The sequence below is a fragment of the Choloepus didactylus genome, chromosome 21, assembly GCF_015220235.1.
Source record: "Choloepus didactylus isolate mChoDid1 chromosome 21, mChoDid1.pri, whole genome shotgun sequence".
NCBI classification, from domain to species: domain Eukaryota; kingdom Metazoa; phylum Chordata; class Mammalia; order Pilosa; family Megalonychidae; genus Choloepus; species Choloepus didactylus.
Window position 1 is genome coordinate 28,777,141 of NC_051327.1, and position 22,865 is coordinate 28,800,005.

The following is a 22,865-nucleotide window of genomic DNA, read 5'->3' on the forward strand; positions in this document are numbered from 1 at the left end:
CCCTGACCACTGGGATCCAAGAAGCAACAGGGAAGTGTGCCCAAGCCCCTGGAGGAAGGCCCCACCGCTCAGGCCTCCCCTGGGGCTGTCTGGGTGTGTGCTCGCCCTCACCTGGGGTGGTGTAGGTGTGCGAGACGTTGTGCTCCACCAGCACCTGAGCCACCGAGGGCTCGGGGACCTGGAAGGACTCATTGTACGGAGGCTTGAACTGGCCAAGCACCTGCTCCCCGTCCCCAAAGGTCCACCTGCCAGGGCAGAGGTGGGGAGGGCTGGGGGAGGCGGGCTGGGCAGGCTGCATCCCCGCGGAGGGGGAGGGAGGACACGCAGGGGTGCCGGCAACCTCACCCCGCAGCCATGCCTTCCTCGATGCCTCTGTGCCAAGCATCCCGCTCCTGCACCTCAGGGCCTCCCCCACCCCTTCACGGCCCTCCCGGGGTCCTGGGCACACAGGGCCTCCCAACACGAGGACATATCGGATCAGAGACGGACGTCGCCAGCCCGGGTCCCATAGCCTGTGCCCCCACCCTGGCTGGCACTCACAGAATTGCCACCTCCACAGCTGAGTCCACCAGCACGCTGGCCGCCAGGGCCAGTGTGGCATTCTGGGGCAGCACGGCCGGCACGGGCGACAGCCGCAGGCCGCGCATCCTGTTCATCTTCCCCACCGTGACGTTGTAGTTGACAGTGACGTTGCTGACGTGGTTGGAGGCCGTCAGCTGAGGGGACAGATGGTGCTGAGTGCAGCACAACCAAGGGGCCCCCATCCCCGGCACCCCCACTCCCCCTGCCTGCCCCTAGCCCCACGGCGCCGCCCACCGAGAGCTTGAAGATAGCGGCGCTCTGGTAGATGACGTTGAAGACGACGTTGTGGAAGGTCAGTGACTGCTTGTCATCGATGGTCCACCTGAAGGCCACGTCAGAGCCAGCCTCCACCATGGGGCTGTACCGCTGTGGGCAGAGTGGGTGGGGCCGGGCTCAGGCTGAGGGGGTGCGGGCAGGGACCCCAGCCTCCTCCGTGGGCCGCCAAGCCTGGCCCGTGCCCCCCAGCACGTTCCCAGCCAGCACACCAGCCCCTTGTGGAGGGCAACAGGCTGGTCCCCTGGCTGAGCCCTGGGCCTGGCCCCAAGTCCAATACGCTCGGGGGGAGGCTCAGGGCGTGAGGCAGAGCGGGCAGCTGACAGCCGGGCAATGCCCACCATCCCCACCCCTTGCTGAAAGGCCTTGACTTCATGGGCCTCAGTTTCCCTGTCTGCAAAACAGACCTGATGCCAGTGGGAGTCAGCCTTTTGCCAGGGCTCCTCTTTGAGCCCCCAATTTAAGCAACAACTTCCCTTTTGGGAAGGCCCAGGGCTCCGAGGGCTGTGCCTGAGCCCTGGGGATGTCTTGGGGAGGGTCCTGGGACGGGGCCTCCAAGCCACATGGATTGCGCTACCCTGTGGAAGGAACGGTCCCTGGGGTGCGCGGTGGCCACAGGTGCTTTGCCATCCACAGCCAGGTGGGAGGGCGTGGGGGGTGTCTCGGGCTCCAATATGTCAAGACAGGTGACGAGTTTGAAAACAGCCCGTTACGTGGGACACGGTGAAGAGAGAGATGGTTACAGAGCCCATCTCGGCTGCGACGGTAAAGGACGGACGTGCGGTCGCCCACCACCCAGCCTGGCTGCACTCACCACCAGGACGCCCTGCAGCACGCGGGCCTCGGGGCTGGGCGAGGCGCGGAGGCCGCGGACCGGCTGCTCGGCCGTCACCTGCAGCCTGAGGCTGGCGCGGCTGGCGCCGTTCTCTGCCACCACCTCCACGGCGTGCTGGCCCTCGCCCAGCCCGGGCAGCGGCAGCACCGCAAATAGGCCGCCGTTGGGCTCGTGGGCACAGCCGGGTACCGGGGCCGCCCCCAGTGCAGGGCAGGCAGCCTCAAATGGCGCACTGACGTTGCCCCCGGGCCAGAGCGCCGTGGCCGTGGCGTTGGCTCCCGAGTGCACCCGGAGCACCAGGACTGCGCGGTCAGTCGGCACGTAGAGGCGGCCATCGAGGGCGGCGGGGAGGACGACCTGGAGCCCGGCCACGGGGGAGACCACGTTGAAGCTGCAGGACAGGTTGCGTGAGGACACGCCGTTGCCCACCACTGCCCGGACCACATAGCGTCCGGGGCGTGGCAGCCCAGGGTTGGGCCCAGGGCCCAGCAGGGGTGTTAGGCGCTCGGTGGCACCAAGCAGCTGCAAGGCGCAGGCGGGGCCGGCCGGAGCAGCCTCCAGCACGGCAGGCAGGTGGGCCAGCCAGGCCGAGGCGTTGGCAGACAGGTAGGGGGCCCCGAGGGCTGGGGGGCCGAGCGCGGGGGCGCAGTGCAGGAGGGCCCCAGGGCCCGCATCGTGCTGCAAGCCCAGGAGGTCTCCAGGGAGCAGTGGGATGTCCTGGCCGTGGAAGGTGACCTGCGGGAGAGAGCAGGGGCTCGTCACAGCCTCGCGCTGGGCCCCAGGCTGGTTGGGGCCACGGGAAGCCCCGTGAAGGGCCCGGAGTGCAGCACTCAGCAGCCCCCCACCCTGAACCTCCTCCGAGCGGGGCCGGGCCTGCCCTCCCAGTGCTCGTGGACAGGAACAGACAGGACAGCCTGGACAAGCCACGTGCACGTGTGGACGTCACCATGGGTGCAGGGATGGGGGTGCAGGGGGCAGGGGTCCCCTGGATGGGCCCCAGAGGGGACGCTGCAGCCCAGCTGTGGGAGGGAGGCACCCCCTCAGCAGGCGGCACGTGCAAAGGCCCCAGCGTGGGGGCATCAAGCTGAGGGGGGCAGGCAGGCTCGGGGAGCTGCTTGGGGAGCAGCCTGCACCCCGACGAGGGCACACACCGAGTACTGTGCAGGAGGCCCCGCAGGCACGGAGAAGAGGAACTCCTTCCACAGGGCATAGGCGGCCCCCGGGGGTCCGGGCATCGGCATGGACCCGTTGGCCCAGGCCTGAGAGTGGCAGGGGGCGTCCAGCGGCACGCAGACGTTGGCCACGGGGCACCAGCGCCCCTCCGGCACGCACTTGGGGGCTGACTCGGTCCTGTTGTCTGGGGACCCACCCTCGGACGCACTGTCTTCTGGGGCCCCTGCGAGGAGAGGAGGGGTTTGGGGTACCCTGATTGACAACAGGCCACATTCAAGGAGCCCCGAAACAGTACCAGCTCTGCCCGCTTCCACCGTCACCTCCCACCCCCAGCCACAGCCACAAACTTTGCAGACCCCGTCCAGTCTGTACCAGGGATACCGCTCTCTGCACACCCCGAGGCTACAACCCAAATCAGGTGGCCAAGAGCGTGAGGGCTGGGGGCCGAGTCCCACCTGCTCCTCCCGGGGGCCGGTACACCTGCAGGCGCAGCTGGGTGGGCTGCCCGAGCGCCCGGGTGGTGAACGCGGCCGCCGTGAGGAAGGCTTCGTGCCGCGGGCTCAGGCCGGGGAACACCAGCACCTGGAGGGCAGGATGTGGCCGCCTCAGCACCCGGCCGGTCCAGGGCCACGAGCGTCTGTGCCCAGACGACCACCGCGACAGAGCGGGAGGCGGCATCAGGGGTCACGCCAGGGAGCTGCTGCACTCCGGAGAAAACCCAGCGTGAAGGCCACCGATCAGCAGCAGGACCGAGTGCCCCACAGACGCCCCGGGAAAGGGGTGGGAGGGCACACGCGATGGCGGCGTCTCGGACACACTCTTTGGATTTCCTAAATTGTCTGTCCTGGACACACACGTGATGACGCCCAGGAAAAAAAGAAAGTTTATTTTTGTGTAGAGACTGGCAGCAACCAGGCTAAGGCGGGGGCCTCAGAGGAGTACCATGGGGAGGCTAAATAAAGAAGGTTCCAGAACGTCCCGGGGCCAGCCTACCTCCACGGGCTCCCTGGGCGCAGAGAGAGACTCCTGCAGTGCCAAGGGGGTTGGGGGTCCCTGCAGGTCCCCGCTGGGCACTCCCACTAGGAAGTTCTCGGCGTCCCCCACGGGACCTGGTGGAGGCAGGTACAATGAGGGCAGAACTGGGCAGAGCCACCTGGCGCTGCCCCGCCCACCCTCCCCTCCTGGTCTGGCTCCGGCATCCTCAGCCCAGAGGCAGGGCCCAGCAAGACTCCGACATGCGGGCAGCTGCAGGACAAGGAGGCCTGTGGGGGGCCCCCACCACACCCCCACGGCCTCGCGCACCTCCAGGCCGTAGCTCGCAGACGTAGCTGTGTGGCACTGAGCACAGGTCCGTGTTGCACTGCCCAGCAGGTCCCAGGCGCACGCAGTGCTCGGCAGTGGCGGGGTGCGGCTCCCCGGGCAGCCAGTTCTGGCAGCTCTCCAGGCTGAAGGCCTCGGCCGGGGAGGCCGCACCTGCCTCCAGCCCCTCCACCGCCGAGAAGCCGATCCACACGTCCAGGCTCCTGCAGGCGGGCAGTGGGCGCTCAGGGGGGCTCCCCGAAGATGAACGCCTTCCTGGAGTGCATGCTTCCAGCAGCCCATCTGGTGAGCCCTGTCACTGTTCCATTTCCCAGATAGGGAAACTGCGGCTCAGGGACGTGACCTGGCTGGGGAGGCTGCAGACCCAGGCCCAATCTGGCCTCTGCCCCATCCCACGGCAGGGACACTGAGGCAGCAAGAGGCAACGCCAGAACGGCTGGCGAGCCCTGCAGCCCCATGCTAACGGGAAGCGCATTTCCCCACCAGACTGGGGCGGGGAGAACAAGATGGCCCAAAGGCTCTCCTCTGTGTGGTCGGTTCTTGGCCCCCCACCCCGGGTGGGGGGAGAAGCGTGAGAAGCAGGAAACAGCACAACCTCCATCACCGGCCAGGATCAGCCCTGCCAGGGAGGCCCAGGGCTGGAGGGGGGGAGGCGGGGATCCCTGGGGCCCAGTGCGCCCCTTGAAAAGGCCCCCCCATGGACAGCCACTGCAGGATAGACTGGAGGCAGGCCCAGGCCCTGGGTGTACCTCACACATCTGGTGCTTCCCCCAGTGTTTACAGAAGCTGCCCCCGCCCCCCATGTCCACATCTGCGTCTGGCGCCCCAGCAGGGGACAGCTGTGAGCTGGGCAGGATGTGGAGCCTCGTCCCCAGAGGCAGGGCAATGGCAGCCTGGGCAGGCTGGCCAGCTGGACACAGCCGCTCCAGCCTCCCTGCTGGCCAGTCACCCCCGCACGCTCCTCCTGCACCCCTCCAGGCCTCGGGCTCTGCCTCCACGCCAGCGCTCTGCGGACTCCCTCCCAGCCACCCTGGGGCCCCACGACAGAACCCTGGGGGTCAGGACAGGCACCTGGTGACCTGGGAGACAAGGAAGTGCTGGACAGCAGGGCTGTTCACCATGGCGAGCGCAGCCCCACCCCAGGCCCTGCACTGCTCCTGCGCCTGCAGCCAGGACGCCTTCTCTGCCACCAGGCGGTAGCAGTGCCCATTGCCAGGGAAGATCTCTGTGTCCGAAGGACAGAGAGGGTGCACCACTGTGGGGGTGGCAGAGAGAAGGGGTGTATGGGGGAGGGTGGCATTGGGGAGGCACAAAGCGGGGTGGAAGAGAGGGAGGTAGGGGGTACGGCAGGGGGAGGGGAGTCGGCAGGGAAGGGTCATCAGACTGTGTCCACCACCCCTCTCCCCACCCCGCCATGGGGTACCCTGTGAAGAAACTGCCCCAGCAGCCCTGGGGGAAACACGATGTGGGGGTAAGGGGGGGAACGCACCCTGGGCCGGGCCCTCGCCCAGGGCCATGATGCTGTAGGCGGCCTGCAGGCCTGTACCGCCGCGGTTGCGGACACAGAGCTGGAGGCTCTCACCGCTGAGCAGGGAGGCCGGGCACGCGAGCTCCAGGGCCGCAGGGGCCGCCTGCACCTGCACCTCGGCCGCCAGCCGGGCCGAGCCGGCCCCCAGGGCCAGCAGCGCCATCACGCGGTAGCGCCCGGGCAGCGCGTAACGGTGCGAGGCGGCCGGGCCGGCCACGCCCGTCTCGGGGGAGCCGTCGCCGAAGTCCCAGCGCACAGAGGCGACGGGCCATGGGGCGGTGACCCGGAAGGCTGCTGGCCGGCCGGAGGCCAGGGGTCCGCGGGGCCCCTCCAGGGCGGCCCCCGGGGCGGCGGGGAAGACGTGGTGCAGGAGAGTGGGGCCCGCGCAGCCGGGGCCGCGGGGCGGCGGGCGCCCGGAGCAGAAGGGCAGGCAGGCGGCCGAGGCGTTGGGCTGCGCCGCCCCGCACAGGCATAGGCCTTGCTCCGAGAGCGCCGCCAGGCCCCGGCCCGCCGCGAAGCAGAAGGCGCCGCAGGCCTCGGGCGCCAGCGGGCCCGCGTGGGCAGCCGAGAAGACCCCCAGCACCACGACGCCCGAGCTGCCATCGGGGAGGCAGGCCACGTACTCCTCACCTGCAAGCGGACAGGCGGGTGGGTCCGCGGGCGCCGCCGGCCCCGCCCCCAGGCCTCGCCCCGCCTCCGGGCCCCGCCCCGCCTCCAGGCCCCGCCCCGGCCTCCAGGCCCCGCCCCGGCCCCGCCTCCGGCCGGCCGCACCTCCACTCCCGGCCCCTCCCCGCCCAACCCCCACCCCCACCCACCTCCCCGCGCTCAGCCCCGGCTCCAAAGCCCAGACCAGACCCCCCCGTGGCTCCCCACGCCATCACTCCAGCGGCCCCCACTGGACCCCAGCCCCGCCCCAGCCGCCCGCCCAGCACTCACCACAGCCGCCGGCCAGGAAGGGGGCGCCGAGGAGGGGCCGGCCGGCCAGGGGGCTGGGCCCCGCGCACGTGGCCCCCTCAGGCCCCGCCAGATGCACCTGCTGCTCCTCGGCCCAGCGCGGCAGCCAGGCCAGGCCACAGTCACACACCCACGGGTTCTCGCTCAGGTCTCTGCCGGGGGTGGGCGGCGCTCAGGGGACGGTAGGGCGGGCAGATCCTACCCAACTGGAGGGCGCAGGGACCTGGGGACGTCCTGGCCTCAGCCCAGGGAGGTCCGGCCCTTGGGGTCTGCCCTGGGGTGGGCTACAGCCGTGCAGACCACCCCCAGGGCTGGTCCCAAATTTGGGAGGGAGGTTTGGAGGCCAGGGCAGGGGGCAGGGGAGCCGTGGGGGGAGCAAGGGTACAGCCGACAACACCCACCAAAACCCACCAACTTACATTTCAGTTAAATTAAATAAATTAGCAAATATCCCTTCCTCTAATGAAGAAATCTTGTTGTTGCTTATGTCCCTGGAAGAAAAGGGCAGTTGGCAGCGTCTGACTGAAGCCACCCACAACCATAACGGGGACAGGCGGCCTGCCCCTCCATGTGGTCCCACAGGCGCCCTGGACAAGTGGGCCCCAGCCCAGGGACACTCACAGCTTTGTCAGTGCCGACAGGTTCGCCAGGAGCTGGATGTCGAGTGCCCGGAGCAGGTTATCCGAGACATCTCTGGGGGAGCAACGGCCACAGATCAGCGCCAGACAGGGGCACGGAGCGCCCAGGCCCCGCCTCCAGCTGCAGCCTCCCACCCTCCGCGCTGCCCATCCCCAGGGGCCGGGAAAGAGCCTCGTCTAACAGGGGATCCAAATGAACTCTCATGTGGGGAAGCTGAGGCAGAGGAGTGCTGGGCCCCGCAGCACTCGGCACCCGATCTCAGCCCCAGGCCGGGAGCCTCCATGTGGAGCAGCACAGGAGCCCCACAGTCCCCTCAGCCCGCGCCCCCTCTCCTGCCCACCCCCAGCCCCCACCACAGACTTCACGCCCCAGCTCCCTCTCCCAGGCGCCCTGGAAGGCTCCAGTGCCTACATCGGCCACAAGTTTAACACGACCCTAATAAAAACCCCAAGTGGAGTCACAAGATAATTCAGAGGTTCCTCTGGAAGCGTAAATGCGCAAGAACAGTCAAGAAATGCTGAGGAATTGTGTTTTCCAGTGTGCTGCGTGCGCGGGAGCAAAGGAAGCTCCAGGAACAGGCGCACTCCCACCAGTCACCAAGGAGGGGTTCTTGGGTGACGCCAAGAGCTTAGGGTGCCCGCTCTGCACAGCTCAATGAACGTCAGTGCAACCACATTTCAGAACCAGAAGGCACCAAAAGAGACCAGGGCTGGAGCTGTCACACACCCCTGAGACAGGAAGGGTTTCAAAGCCTGAAACCAAGAGCAGAAATAAAATATCCAGGATGAATGATTCAACTACATAAATACTTGCAACTGCCACACAAGGTATAGAAAAAAATAGAACACTACAAGCTGGGAAAAGCAATTGCAACTTAAGACAGAGATTAAGGGTCAATAACACTCTTACTGCATACACTGCTAGGAACCATAAAGAAAAAGAGAACTACTCTAATTTTTCATAATGTCAAAAATGGGCAATTAACAAAAGAAATACAAATGGCCACAGGCATGTGGAAAAACATTCAATTTCAGTAACAAGTGAAGAAATACCAAAGAAAACAGCAATGCAAGAGCACTTTTTATCTGTGAGTGGGGAATATTTTCAAAATCCTAATAGTGTCCGTGACGCTGTGGGGAAACAGGCACTTACACTGGCGAGACTGAGCGTTCCCGCAGCTCTTATGAATCAGGAGCCTTCCGAACAGCACGTTCTTCAGCCAACAATGCCACTTCCAGGAATTTATTGGAAGGAAAAAATTTGTGCAAATAAACATGTACACACAAGGACGACAATCCCAAAACTGTGAATGTAGAAAGAAAAAAAAAAAGTATCCAAAAATTTGGCTGACAGAAAAAGACACTACAAGGAAAGGAAACAACAGACCAATTTCTCTTATAAATATAGATGCAAAAATCCTCAACCAAACAGAAAATTCAGTCTAACCACATATTAAAAGAATTGTACACCAGGATCAAGTGGGATTTATCCCAAGTATGCAAGCGTGGTTCAACATAAGAAAATCAGTTAATAATACATCACATTAACAAAATAAAGGGTAAAAATCACATGATCAGCTCAAGTGATGTAGAAAAGGCAGCTGACAAAATCCAGCACCTTTTCTTGATAAAAACTCTTAGAAAATGAGGAAGAGAAGGAAACTTCCTCAACAGGATAAAGGGCATTATATGAAATGCCTACAGCTAACCTCATACTCAGACGGTGAGAGAAGGAAAGCTTTCCCTCTAAGATCTGGAACAACAAGACAAGGATGCCCACTGTCACCACTGCTATTCAACATTGTACTGGAAGTTGTAGCCAGAGCAATTGGGCAAGAGAAAGAAATAAAAGGCATCCAACTTGGAAAGAAAGAAGTAGAACTTTTGCTATTTGCAGATGGCATGATCCTATATACAGTAAGTCCTGAAAAATCTACAACCAAGTTACTAGAGCTAATAAACAAGTTCAGCAAAGTGGCAGGATACAAGATCAATATGCAAAAATTAGTAGTGTTTCTATATACTAGTAAAGAGCAAACTGAGGAGGAAATCAAGAAAAAGTCCATTTACAAAAGCAACCAAAAGAATCAAATATCTAGGAATAAATTTAACCAAGGATGTAAAGGACTAATACACAGAAAACTACAAAACTTTGCTAAAAGAAATCAAAGACCCAAATAAACGGAAGGACATTCCATGCTCACGGACTAGAAGACTAAATATTGTTAAGGTGACGATTCTATTCAAAATGATTTACAGATTCAATGCAAACCCAATCAAAATTCCAACAACCTACTTTGCAGATATGGAAAAGCCAATTATCAAATTTATTTGAAAGGGTAAGGGGCTCCAAATAGCCAAAACCACCTTGAAAAAGAACAAAGTCAGAGGACTCACACTTCCTGACTTTAAAACATATTACAAAGCTACAGTGGTCAAAACAGCATGGTACTGGCATGAAGCTAGACATATTGACCAATGGAGTCAAACTGAATGGACCCTCACTTCTATGGTCAGTTGATTTTTGACAAGTCAGCCAAGTCCACTCAACTGGGAAAGAAGTCTCTTCCACAAATGATGCTGGGAGAACTGGACGTCCATATGCAAAAGAATGAAGGGGGACCCTTACCTCACACCATATACAAAAATCAACTCAAAATGGATCAAAGACCTAAATATAAGAACCAGAAGTATAAAACTCCTAGACAAAAACAGAGAGAATCTTCAGGATCTGGCATTAGGCAATGGTTTCTTAGAGTTTACACCCAAAGCACAAGAAATATAAGGAAAAATAGATAATGGGACATCATCAAAATTAAAAACGTTTGTGCAAAGGACTTTATCATGAAAGTGAAAAGACAACCTACTCAATGGGAGAAAATATCTGGAAACCACATATCTGATAAGGGTTTAATATCCAGAATATGTAAAGAATTCCGACAGCTCAACATTAAAAAGACAAACAACACAGTTAGAAAAACGGGCAGAAGACTTATTGAATAGACATTTTTTCAGAAAGGAAATACAAACGGCCAGAAAGTACATGACAAGGTGCTCAACATCACTAGCTATTAGGGAAATGCAGAGCAAAACCACAATGAGATACCACTTAGTACTCACTAAAATGGCTACTATTAAAAAAAACACAACAAAAACAGAAAATTACAAGTGCTGGAGAGGATGTGGAGAAACAGGAACACTCCTTCATTGCTGGTGGGAATGTAAAATGGTGCAGTTGCTGGGGAGGACAGTTTGGCAGTTCCTTGGAAAGTTGAGTATAGAATTACCATATTACCTGGCAATCCCACTTCTAGATATATGCCCAAGAGAGCTGCAAACAGGGACGCAAACAGATATTTGCACACCCATGTTCACAGTGGCATTGTTGACAACTGCCAAAAGATAGAAAAAACCCAAGTGTCCATCAACCAATGAATGGATAAATAAAATGTGGTTTATACACACGATGGAACAGTATTCAAACTGTAAAAAAACAAAATGTTCTGGTATGTGCAGCAACATGGATGAATCTTGAAGAAATAAGCCAGATACAAAAAGACAAATACTGTCTGACATCAGTGATATGAAATAGATGAGCAAACTCATCGAGTCAGAATCTGGAGTACGGGTTAGCAGGGGCTGGGCTGGGTGTAGGGAGGGGGGAGCTAATGCTTGGGTTGTGCAGTGTTTCTACTTGGGTGGACTGTAAAGTTTTGGGGTGGGTGCTGGTGCTGGTGTCGCAGGGGCCCCCACTACCGAGGAACCTGACGAGGACGCTGACTCCCCCCTGCTGCAGTCGTACACCACCCGACACCACCTGACGCCTTACGTTCTGATGGTGAAGAACCAGTTACTCCTTCTGATACAGAAGCCTATTTAACAGAACTTTTACCTCAAAACACCCAAGTACAATTTCCAAATGACAGCAACTGGAAAGGCCTCACTGTAATCACTGGGACAGATGATTCATATCCTTCGAGCCCTGTATCAGAAGACTGTACTGAGAGACGCTAAACAGGCCCAAGCAGAAAAGGCGGGCGCGAGAGGCATGACCTAACAGCTAGACTAACTACAGAACGAAATAAGAAACTACCCAAAAGTCAGAGAGAAGTAATACTAATCTCTCTTCTGATTTTTAAGTAAAAGGTGTGTTAAATTGCTCTTACAGAAGTTGTAGCTTCATTAGTAGAAACATCAGTAGCGTCTTACAGGCATTCAAGGCTAAGTCTCTGTAACGCTGAGGACACCCTCCTTTGATCTTGACCCACTCATGGTTCAAGTGGAAAAATAGAATGCGATTTAATTGAACGTATTCTAAATAAAAAGATGCTATAATTTCTCTGTAACTGAGACAAGGGGGAGCTCTCTGATCTCATGTCCAGCTGTGTCTGGAGAAGGGGGGCTCCCAGGCTTGGTAATGTATCAATTAATTTTTACATCATAAACTTGTTCCTTTTACACAAGTGCTCCTTTTAGTAAAAATGTGTTGAAGGTGAATTCCTGTCTTGAGTGCCCTTTGCTTTTAAACAATTATCTGTCTCTAGACCCTTGAGTGGGAGGTTACTTGATGAATCCCGACCTGATGAGGCTCAGGCCTTTCCTGACGGGGATCACAGGTTTGAGGTGTAAAGAGACAACCCGTGACAATGGCACAGCACTGAGTATAATTAGCAGCACTAGGTTCTATATGCAAATGTGGTGAAAAGGGGATAATTAGGTCCTATGTATGTTAGGTCCACTGTAAATGAGGGGCCACAGTGAGGGGTACAAAGATAAAAACGTTCTTTCATGAACTGTAACAAAATGCAACACACTAATGCAGTGTCCTTAACAGGGTGGCATCTGGGAACTTTGTTTTATGTGTGACTTTTCTATAAACCTACAACTTCTCTAATAAAAACAACACTAACAACGGAAGAGGCCGTTGTCCACCGGCTGCACGGAGCCAGGCTCTCCCTCCACGAGGCGGTGGGGAGGTAGTGGCCATGGTGTCCCTGCGCCGCGCCCCAGGAGCCCACCTCCCTCCCCGAGTCCTGACCCCAGGATGCGCACAGCTGGCATTTTAATAAGGGGGCAGGAGCGGGGGGCACACAAGTCCCTCCTTCCAGCGGCAGCCCCCCCCACCACAGCCACCCCTGCCTGTCCCCCTGGTCCCGGCTTGCGCCCCGGGTGCCCCCAGACTCACGGCCCAGCTCCACCCAGCCTCCCGCAGGCCTGCACAGCCCCCACCCCCACGGCCTGGATGTCACCATGCACCCGCTGGCATCCCCATAGCTTCCCAGGGTCCCTGTCTGTGGGGGACCCAGCAGTGACACTCAGCTGCTGCGCCAGCACCAACCCCCGTCCCTTCCAGACCTCACGTCTCCAGGTCCTGCCGGCCCCACTTCCGGACCCCCACTCCACCATCTCCTGGCCACAGCCTGGGCGAGCCCACAGACCCACCCAGGCACCCCCTGGCCCTCCGCTCGTGCACCCCATGCAGCCTCAGGGCTGCTCCCACCCTCAGGGTGAGGCCTGCGCTCTCCAGCCTGGGCCCGCACACAGCAGGCGCTCAGAGGGGCACGGGGTGGAAGGAGCAGGCGTGGCTGCTGGACCCTGGCACACAGGGGCCCCTCCCATGGGGTGGTGGTGAGGGGGTGGGGAAGGGTCCTGGGACCTGGCAGATGGGGTGCCTGGCACGGCACCCCTGCAAGACTCACCGCCCAGGACCCTCTGCCAGGGGAGCCACTGGGGGGGCCATGCCAGGGGGCCTGTGCTGGGGCACCTGAGCCAGGACCAGGGAATGCCCCCCGCCCCAGCTGGCCATGCCCCTTGAGGACCTGCCCAGCACACCGGACCTCCGTGGCGGCCGATACCAAACACGGGCTCCCTGCCGACACCCAGACAGTGAGAGCAGCCCCACTGTGAGGCCCCCCAATCCCCAGACCTCAGGCAGAGGGGCTCCAGGCGGTAGGGGCCACGCCTGTCCTTTGGGTGAAGCTTGGAGACCCCAGAACTGGGGTTTCGATCAGAGCCTCGAAATGTGGTCAGATGGGGTGGGCACATGGGGTGGAGCGGGCCCTGGGTGTCGGGGGACGGCGGGCAGGAGCCGGGGTGCAGGTACGATGCGGGGAGCCGTGCAGGGCAGGGCTGCGGTTAAACGACCCCGCGACCTGCTGAAGACGAACGACCACCACGGAAGGGTCACAACAGCGTGGGCCCCGGCTTAGCCACACTCATGAGAAGATCGGAAGGTTCTCGCCCCTTAACCCAGCACACACGATTTCCCACCAGGAAACAGGACGGCGGCAGCCAGGGCCCAGCACGTCCCCTGACCGTGGGCGGGAGAAGCGCAGGGTGAGCACCGGGCTCCCCGATGGCGGCAGCTGTGTACAGCACGGCCATGAGGGCTAAAGGGGGGCTGGCTGCACGCGACGACCCTCACCCCGCTTCTGAAATAGGAGACATGGGGTCCGCGCTTCAGCGACAGGAGGGGGGCTGCGGAGGGGCCCAGGGGCCACGGCAGCCCAGACCCCCGCGCCCTGCAGGGTGGGCAGGGTGTCTCCTCCCGGGCCCCCCGCTACGCAGCGGCCCAGGACGGCTGGGCTCTAAGGCCCCGGAGAAGGCTCGGCCACGGCACCCCACGCCGGGGCTGCCAGGCGCCCCATCATCCCTGGGGGACAGGACAGGCTGGTGGTGGGGCACGGTGGCCGGACCCCTGCCTTGAGGTCCCAACTGCTGGGAAGGCTCCCACGGTCGGGACCCGGGCTCACAGCCACCCACCTAGTCACAGGGACCACTGGAGCCTGAGGACAGAGTCCGCCGGCCTGGGTCTCAACAGAGAGTGAAGGGTCAGAACTCGAACACGCTTTTCCAGGAAACCCACCAGGAGCGCAGCCGGGGAGCTACCCTGGGGGCACCCACCTGGGCGGGTCAGGCCTGTCCCTGGCCTCGCGTGGCTCCGGCCAGCCCGTCGAATCCCTGCCGGACGGGCTCTTTGGGGGCCCCATCGCCCTCCCTGAGGCTCCTGTCACCTGGACCCCCCCAGGTGCTCCACCCTCCAGGGGCTTCTGGGGTCTCAAGATTGGGAGGCACCAGGGAGCAGAACCGGGACAGGTCCCGAGTCCGCCACACACGGGATGCACTGGGGGGGGAGCAGGGGGAGACACTGGGGAGACACCGGGGGGCACGGGGGGGCCCTGGGGCAGTCCTACCCAGCCCCGAGCCCTGCGCAGCCATGTCCCCCCAGCTCCACCTGCTTTGGCCATCAGGGCTGCCTGGCCAGCCCCTCCCCTGGCCCCCACAGGTGACATCATCGCAGCCCGCTCCCCGCCCCCGTGTCTGCAAAGCCTGGGGTGGGGGCTCAGGCAGCGCCGCAGGACGAGCCACAGCCCACCCAGCGGAGGAAGGGCAGCGCGACGGCTCCAGGCTGGCCGAACAGGGCAGCGGCCCCCGCCCCACTGGACGAGGCCCAGGGACAGACCTAGTGGCACCCAAGGGGGCCTGGGCCGAGCGGGGCCACCCTTGGGGATGGAGGCCAGTCCCCAGCTGGGCCGGCAGGACCCTCCAAGGCCCCTCCAGAGACCCCACGGCCAAGGCCGGCTGGGGATGAGTTGAGGGGCAGGAGGCAGGACACAGACGGCGCCAACCAACGTGCCTCCCTGGGGCACCAAGTGCCCTGAGCGCCTTGGGGGCCGGCCCACCACCGCCCGCAGACCTCACCCTGTCCCCAGGAGAGCCCCGGCCGCTGGGACCCTCACTCTGCCCTGCCCCTCCTCCCTCACCTCCTCCTCCCAGCCGCACCCTGACGGGCCTTCCCCTCCCTCCCGTGGGCCCCCATCAGTCCCTGGGGAGCCCGTCCTGCTACCAGTCTGGGGTGGCTTCGATGCCCCGGCCTTCCAGACCATTCCATGGGGAGGCGCCTCGTGTCCCCGGAAGACACCCAGCCCACTGTCCTCCCACCTGCTGGGGCACATGTGAAGGGCAGTGCACTCGGCCACCTCAGTCATCCTCCCCCCTGAGGGGGAGTGGAGGGGGTGCCCCGCTTCCACCCTCAGGCCTGGGTGCCCAAGGACCCTCCTCAGAGAGGACACAGCAGCTGCTCCTGCCCACCCCACACAGGGCACTGAGCTCCAACCCCTACAGCCCGCTTCCCAGGCCCAGCCGAGGGGGGGGAGGGGGAGGGGAGGGGAGGGGAGGGGAGAGGGAGGGGAGGGGGGAAGAGAGAGGGGAGGGGAAGGGGGAGGGGAGGGGAGGGGGAAGGGAGGGAGGAGAGGGAGGGAGGGGAGGAGAGAGGGAGAGGAGAGGGAGAGGAGGGGAGAGGGAGGGAGGGAGGGAAGAGGGAGGGGAGGGGAAGGGAGAGGGGAGGGGGAAGGGAGGGGAGGGGAGAGGGAGGAGGGGGGAGGAGGGAGGGGAGGGGGTGTGGAAGTGGAGAGAGGGGAGGGGGAGGGGAGGGGGGAGGGGAGGGGTGTGAGTGGGGGAGGGGAGGGGAGGAGGGGAGGGGGGAGGGAAGGGGACAGGGAAGGGGTGCAGGGGAGGGGAGAGCAGGGCAGCCGGGGGTCCTGGGCTCCGGCCCCCGCAGGCTGTGCCATGCACGAGAGGGCTGAACGCCGGGCGGTGGGTGCCGGTGTGAGAAGCGGAGGCCCTGGTGAGGGGCCCATCCTGGGTGAGGAGGCACAGGGAGGCGGATGCCCCACCCGCGACCCTGGCCCCCTCTGCCAAGGGAGGGAGAGGCCCGGGTGTCCAGTCCCCAGGCGGACACTGGGCGGGCTCAGGGGGCAGCCCCAAGCCCCCGAGGAAACATCTGCACATTCCAGACCCGTGCAGTCAGCGGCAGGCGCCTGGCACCCCCACCCCGCACGGCTGTGCCCTGGATCGGGGCCGGGGACCGGTCCGGAGGCCCCGCCGTGGGCGTCACGCCAGGAGCCCCCTGGCAGGACAGGGCCACGGGAGGCTGGAGCGCGGCCTCCGTCTTCCTGGCTACGGGTTGGGCCGGCCAAACGGGCTCCCCTCAGTGCTGCCAGGGGCCACGGCGACCCCCAGACACTTCCCCCTCCCATAGCCGAGGCCCAGAAGGGAAGCAAGGCTATGGCCTGCTCCGGGCCCCTTGGGGTCGGGGAGCCCACTCCCCTCTGCGGCCACACGGCCCTGCAAGCTCGGGCAATGCAGCAGAGGGGGGCTGGGGGGCAGCGCCAATGCCCCCAGCACGGGGGACCAGCAGGTTCCCAGGCCAGGAGCCAGTGGGGCGAGCTGGCCTGAGCCCCTCACTCTGTTTTCCCCCTGCACCCCCCGGCCCGCGCTGGCTTCTGCTGCTGGAAACGGGGTTGTTTAAATGAATGAGCTCAAGCGTGAGGGAAACACGGAGAGAGCACGAGCCTGGGGGCGCAGGCGGCAGGACCCCAAGCCCACCCTGCACTGCGGGGAGAAACCTGGGGCCTGCTGCTCCCTCCGCTGGCTCCCACCAGGCCCCAGGACTGGGGAGAGGCAGGGTCCCCACCTCCAGAAGGAGGGGGCCCATGGGGCCCAGGAGCCTGAGACCCTCACAGCAGCCCAGGAGGGCAGGAAGGGGCCCCGTCTCGCAGGGCGTGTTCCCGCACGGCACCCCACACACGGTCACACAGGCCCCCGACTGGACTGTCACCAGGACACACCGTGGGGCAGGGGTCCTGGTTGGTGACATCACCACCGAGAGCCCTCCCAGGACAAGGACAGGGCTGAGGAACCAGTCTTGGGGTGCAGGAGGGAATGGGGGGCGCTCTCCAGCCTGATGCCAGGGGTTGGCCGGTGAATCGGGGGGCGAGGAGGGCCCTGCCCCTGCAGCTACGGGCCTGGGGTGCACCTCCAGGGTGAGGGAAGCACCGGGACCAGCACCCCAACCTCGCCCCCACCTGGCCCCCCACCACCAGGGGTGGGCAGCTCTGGCCCCTTTTACAGATGGGTGCACCGAGGCTCGGAGGGGACACGATGGCAACTTGAACCCGTCTTCTGCTCCAGGCCACCCCCTCCAAACCATCACCCCCCCGGACAGGCCTCCTCGGGGTCCTGGAGAAAGGCCGTCACCCACACGGGACGGTGGGGTCAGAGGGCACACGCAGCACCCTGGTGGGGGCCTGCGAGACAGTGTCAGCGGCTCCCGGGGCCACCTCTGCCCAGTGGCTGTTGAGGCCCCCATTCCCTGCCCCGACCACGGAGCCCTGTCCGGAGCGGCCCCTGCGAGAGTCGGGGCGTCGCAGCAAGGAGCTCGGCCCGCCGTGGCCCGAGGCGGCCCCTTCCCTGGCACGGGCGTCGGTGGGGACGCTGCCACGCCAGAGAGGAACACCGTGTTCCAGGGAGGAGGACGTGAGCTGCATTTTCCAGCCACAGCCCATCCTGCAGCGAGACAGCGGGGCGCTCTCAGTGCCCCCCACGGCCCCCGGCCGGGCACGAGACCCAGGCCCAGTGCAGGCAGCAAGCCCGCTCGGTGCCCGAGCCAGACAGCTGCCACCACCCCCGGCAGCAGCAGAAGAAACGGGATGTTTTTGTTCCCGACTGCTGGGCGGGCCGAGCCTGTCTGGGTTCCCACTGCTGGTGCTGGCCACTGCGGAGTGTTCCAGAAAGGAAAATGTGTGTCTCCTTCCAAAATGTCTTCTCGGTGGAAACCAGAGCCCAGACACCTCCCTCAGGAGCTGGAGTCTCATACGCCCACCCACGTGCTGAGGCACCCAGGGCAAGGGGGCACAGGCGGCGGCAGAACCCCACATCCTGGGGGAATCCAGGGGGCTCCCAGGCAGGCCCCGGGGGGGCTGCAGCAAGATGGTGGCCAGAGAGCAGCCTGGTGCCCGGGCCAAGGTGGAGCAGAGGGTGGGGGTGCCCCACTCTCAGGCGTTTGGGGGGAAACAGGGTGCGTCTACCAAGAACTGGGAAGGGGCCCCGAGCCTCACCCACACTTGGCACAGCCCTTCCGGAAGGCACCTGGCGCCAGCTCCAGCCCTGCTTTGTGGGCCCAGCCGCACTCAGACCAGGGCAGGCAGGGAGGCTTCTCGGAGCTCAGCCTTGCCCGGGCCGGGTGCTGAGGGGTGTGTAGGAGCCTTCTCGGCCCTCATGCTCCGTCTGCTCTGCTGCGGGGAGGGTGCGTCTCCTGGTGGCAGGTGTTGGGGACAGGGTACCTGCCCCCGAGCACGTGGTGGGGGGCTGGGGGGGTCTCGCCTCTGAGGGCCACCGCCCCGCAGGTGCAGCCAGTCTCGGCGCCCATCTCAGGGGAAGCACCTGGGCTCGGCAGCCGAGTGACCAGGTGACGCCATGCGGGTGGTGGAGGCACTGGGACCCGAGGATGGTGCAGCGGCCAGGGCCGGGACGAAGCCCCCCAGTCGCAGGGGCAGGCAGAAGGGGCTGCTCCCAGAGCCCCCTCTCCCGCCCACTTGTGAACCAAGCACAGGCCCCGTGTGTGCTGACATCTCAGCTCCGCCACGGCCACCCTGGAAAGTGACAGCTCCAATCTGTCAAATGGGACCAGTACCGGGGGCCCCTGGAGATTGGGGGGCAGTGGGGTGGGGCTGCAATCCCCGGGGATTTTCTCAGGGTTTTTTTAAAATAAAATTTGAGATATACTTCATGTGCCACAAAATTCACGTTTTCAAAGTGTACGACACAGCAGCTTTTTGAACAGGCACGTGGCAGTGCCGCCGTCACCAGGGACAGTCCCCATTTTCCGGCTGCTGTTAACACTTGCAGACTACTCTTCGGGGCGTCTGGGGCTCCTCGGGCCGCAGCCCACCCAGGCACACCCCCGTGGCTGGAGCAGGCGCCTCACCCAAGGCTTTCACCCACAGCCCCACAGCCAGGCCGGGGGTCTCCCTGGGCGGGAGGAGCTTCACGTGTTTGTAGGAAGGGGCACGGAGGGGGTTCCAGGGCCACCAGCTCCATGCTGAGAGCAGAGGGGGTCCCTGGGGAACCCCTTCCCAAGGAGGCCAGGCGGCAACCTCTCTGGATTCCCATGAGATAAACTTCTGCATGCCCAGGCTGCCCACACGGGGCCCTGGCCCAGAGACCCCTGACCCTCACCCCAGAACCACTCGGAGTTTAGACCAAAGGGGTCCACAATGCAAGCTCGCCCCGCTGCGCCCGCCCAGTGGGAAGAGCCAGGGCTGCGGGCAGGAGCCCCGGGCCTCTGCCCCCCACCAGGTAGGCCTGCGCCACACGGACCAGGAAGCCCTCCTCTCGTGCTTAAAGCCTTTCGCTCGAAAACGACCCTCGTCACTAAATTCAGAAATGCAGAGCACACGAGGCAGCTACATGCCCGTCACCCAGAGGGTGACTTTTTAAAAACAAAATAGCGTTGCGGACAGAAGGGGCCTCACTGTCCCACCAGGAGAGAAGTGGGTGCCCCTCTCGTTGTCGTTCCTGATCAGGACACCAGCGATTACACACACGTTTATGTTTTGAGGCCCCAGGTGCCCACACGGGCCCCCACACCTGCCAGCCTTCTTCCTAGAAGACACCCCAACCACACTGCCCCCTGCTCAGCCCTTCATCCCCCACCAGCTTTCCCGATGATGGCCCTGACTCCCCTCACCGCCTCCCACCCCAGGAGCTGCCCCAGCCTGTCCCTCCGTCTGGAACATTCTCTCAGCCCTTGGCAACTCCCAAGCAAGTTCTGGGTCTCGGCTTTGACGTCCCCACAGCTGGAGGTCCTTCCTCATCCTTGGCACCCCTGCCCTCACTGACACTGGCACAGGGCAACAGGTGGCAGCCAGGAACCCCGCCCGGTGGGCGCCACAGAGGGAGCCCGGTGGGGGGCCCTGCCGCCGGCTTGGTCAGCCCCATTCGCAGCGCTCAGGCCCCGGGACTGGAAAGGGAGCTCACAGGTCCTCTGCTACCCGGTGGCCCCCAAGTCGCTACGCCCACACCTCCTCCATTTAGGGGCCCAGGTGGGAGAGGGCCAGGCTGGGGGGGGCTCCCGCCAACAGAGGTGCTAAGCCACCAATATTGTACATCGGTGAGCCAGGTACCCACGGATGCCCGCCACAGCCTGGCCCTGGAGCCGGCACACTGACGACGCGAGGTGAGGTCCAGGTAAAACTCCTTGGCCACTCCTTCCTACGTGGGACCCGACTCCCAGGGGTGTTAATCTCCCTGGCAATGCAGGATAGGACTCCTGGGGATGAAGCTGGACCCGGCATCGTGGGATTGAGAACATCTTCTTGACCAAAAGGGGGATGCGAAATGAAATGAAATAAAGTTTCAGTGGCTGAGAGATTCCAAATGGAGTAGAGAGGTCACTCTGGTGGACATTCTTATGCACTACATAGATAACGCTTTTTAGGATTTAATATATTGGAATAGCTAGAAGTAAATACCTGAAACTACCAAACTCCAACCCAGTATCCTTGATTCCTGAAGATGATTGTAAAACAATGTAGCTTAGAAGGGGTGACAGTACAATTGTGAAAACCTTGTGGATCGCACTCCCTTTATCCAGTGTATGGATGGATGAGTAGAAAAATGGGGACAAAAACTAAATGAAAAATAGGGTGGGATGTGGGGGTGGTGGAATGATTTGGATGTTCCTTTTTTACTTTTATTTTTTATTCTTGTTTTTATCCTTTTTGGTGTAAGGAGAATGTTCAAACATTGATTGCAGTGACGAATGCACAACTATAGGATGGTACTGTGAACAGCTGATTGTACACCATGGATGATTGTACGATACGTGAATGTATCTCCATAAAACTAAATTAAAAAAACAAACAAGCAAAACAAAAACAAAAACAAAAACAAAAACAAAAACAAAAACTCCTTGGCCACAATCAGAAGCACACGTCGACCAAAAAGGCAGTCAGGCCAAGCAGCCCCGTCCAGCTGGACGTTCGGCGATGATGCACACGCCACCCACGATGGCGGCCAGGAGACGAGCCAGCCACCTGCACAGCTCCCATCCGGCTGGGGGGGCAGAAAGTCCCTCCCACAGTGCCAGGCGGCAGCACTGCAGACAGCACCAGAAACCCAGGCCCCAGAGGAGCCGGTTTCTTCACCAAACTGCATGAAGAAGAGAAGGGCTTGAGGGAATGAGTTTGAAAAGACTAACTGCACCACATGGAGCCATCTGGATCCAAATGCAAACTCTTCCAGAAGTGGAACACGCTGGACACTTGACGGGACTCAGAGTCGCTGCAGCTCACGGCGAGCCCCTGGTGAAGTGACGCCCGTGAAATTGTTCCGGAGAGGTGGAGGGCGGCTGTGATGGGTTTAAACAATGGGGGGGCGGCGGGCGGGTGGGACAGGCCACCCCGAGGTTAACCTCGCGATCCCGCTGCCCTCCATCTACCCTCGAGTTCCAAGATAAAGTTTTAGACACTGGGTGAGGAGCAACATTTTGCCCTGATGTGTCATCTTTCTCAAACTGTCACCTCCCTGGTGGCATTTAACCCGAGAAAGACTGGAAGGCCAAGGACTCAGAACCACGCGCGTCCCCCATGGGCCAGCCTGGGCCTCCTGGTGGGTCTGAGCCTGCTGTCCTGCAGCGTCTCGGGCCGGCCAAGGATCCTCGGTACGGGGATGGCCAGGAGACGGCGCTGACCGAGGTGTCCGGGGGCCCGGGCCTGCACACCTTTGCTGGAGCCCGGACGGCCTGCCCGTCCCCCTGAGGAGGTGGTTTGCAGAGCTGACGGCAGAATGGCCAGGGCAGCCCGCAGAGCACAGAGGATGGCTGAACCCCTGCACCGAGGGCCCCAGGAGCTCCTCAACCCACTCTCTAGGAATCTCCCAGGGGCAACCATGGTGGGGGCGGGGAGTGCAGATCCTCCTTCACTCCTCACCCAGCTGCCAATGTGAAGCGACCCTGACACTTCGCCTGGCAGGGCCCTGTCTTACACTCAGGGGGACCAGCACCCAGGAGCCCCCTCCTCCAGAATCCAGGACCAGAGCCCGGGGGACACCTCAAAATCTCTGGAGCACCCCCGAGAGCCCCCGAGAGCCCTGCTGCTTTAGCCCCAGCCCACCCACCACCCACCAGTAGCATCTGTTTCCCAGGCAGCTCCAGGGCCAGGTTTGCACCAGGTGCTGGGGAATTGGGGTCTGAGCACCAGGCCAGCAGGGAGAGCAGGGGCAAGAGGGCGTCCACCTCACCCACAGCGTCAAGAAACCAGGGTGGGCGGTTCTGACGCAATCACGGGATGCTGGGGCAGTAAGAGGAGGTCCATCTCTATGGTGGCACCCGTGACGCAGATGGGCCCACCACACCAGGAGCCTGGAGCACCACTCTGCTCCCACTCCACGTCCACCCAGCCAAGGACCCAACCTGCCGCGACAGAGCCAACCCCATCTCCACCCCAGCATCCAAACTGACCACGGGGCTCCCCACACTGGAGATGCCTGGAGATGGCATTACAAAACCTGACAGCTCCCCAGGGTGTTCCAACACACAGCCAGCGAGAGATGGAATTCCGGTTTAGGAGCCTGGGGGATCCCAGGAAATGCAAACACAGCCAGGTGGCTTGGGGGTCAGCCGGTCCCCGGGACACGTGGCTGCAAATCTCAGTCCCCTGCATCCTTTCCAACCAACCTTGGGTCCTGAGCCCACCTCCTGGGAGGTGGATCTGACCATAGC

The 22,865-nt window shown here is 62.0% G+C and overlaps 1 protein-coding gene across 7 annotated transcripts in view; it reads right to left on the bottom strand.

Moving 5' to 3' along the window:
* The window catches only part of PKD1 (polycystin 1, transient receptor potential channel interacting), a 50,973-nt gene that overhangs the window by 26,604 nt on the left and 1,504 nt on the right, over nt 1-22,865 (bottom strand). For all 7 annotated transcript variants that reach the window (XR_005213518.1, XM_037813963.1, XM_037813962.1 and 4 more), the window contains exons 2-14: nt 7,287-7,358; nt 7,085-7,156; nt 6,648-6,817; nt 5,673-6,341; nt 5,255-5,438; nt 4,166-4,386; nt 3,857-3,972; nt 3,319-3,445; nt 2,842-3,086; nt 1,670-2,425; nt 817-948; nt 541-716; nt 112-245 (exon numbers count right to left, since the gene is read on the bottom strand). Coding sequence is in view for 6 of the 7 variants with exons in the window: in XM_037813963.1 (XP_037669891.1) it covers nt 112-245; nt 541-716; nt 817-948; nt 1,670-2,425; nt 2,842-3,086; nt 3,319-3,445; nt 3,857-3,972; nt 4,166-4,386; nt 5,255-5,438; nt 5,673-6,341; nt 6,648-6,817; nt 7,085-7,156; nt 7,287-7,358 (3,074 nt within the window). In the remaining variant the exon portion in view is untranslated. The remainder of the gene's footprint in view (nt 1-111; nt 246-540; nt 717-816; nt 949-1,669; nt 2,426-2,841; nt 3,087-3,318; nt 3,446-3,856; nt 3,973-4,165; nt 4,387-5,254; nt 5,439-5,672; nt 6,342-6,647; nt 6,818-7,084; nt 7,157-7,286; nt 7,359-22,865) is intronic.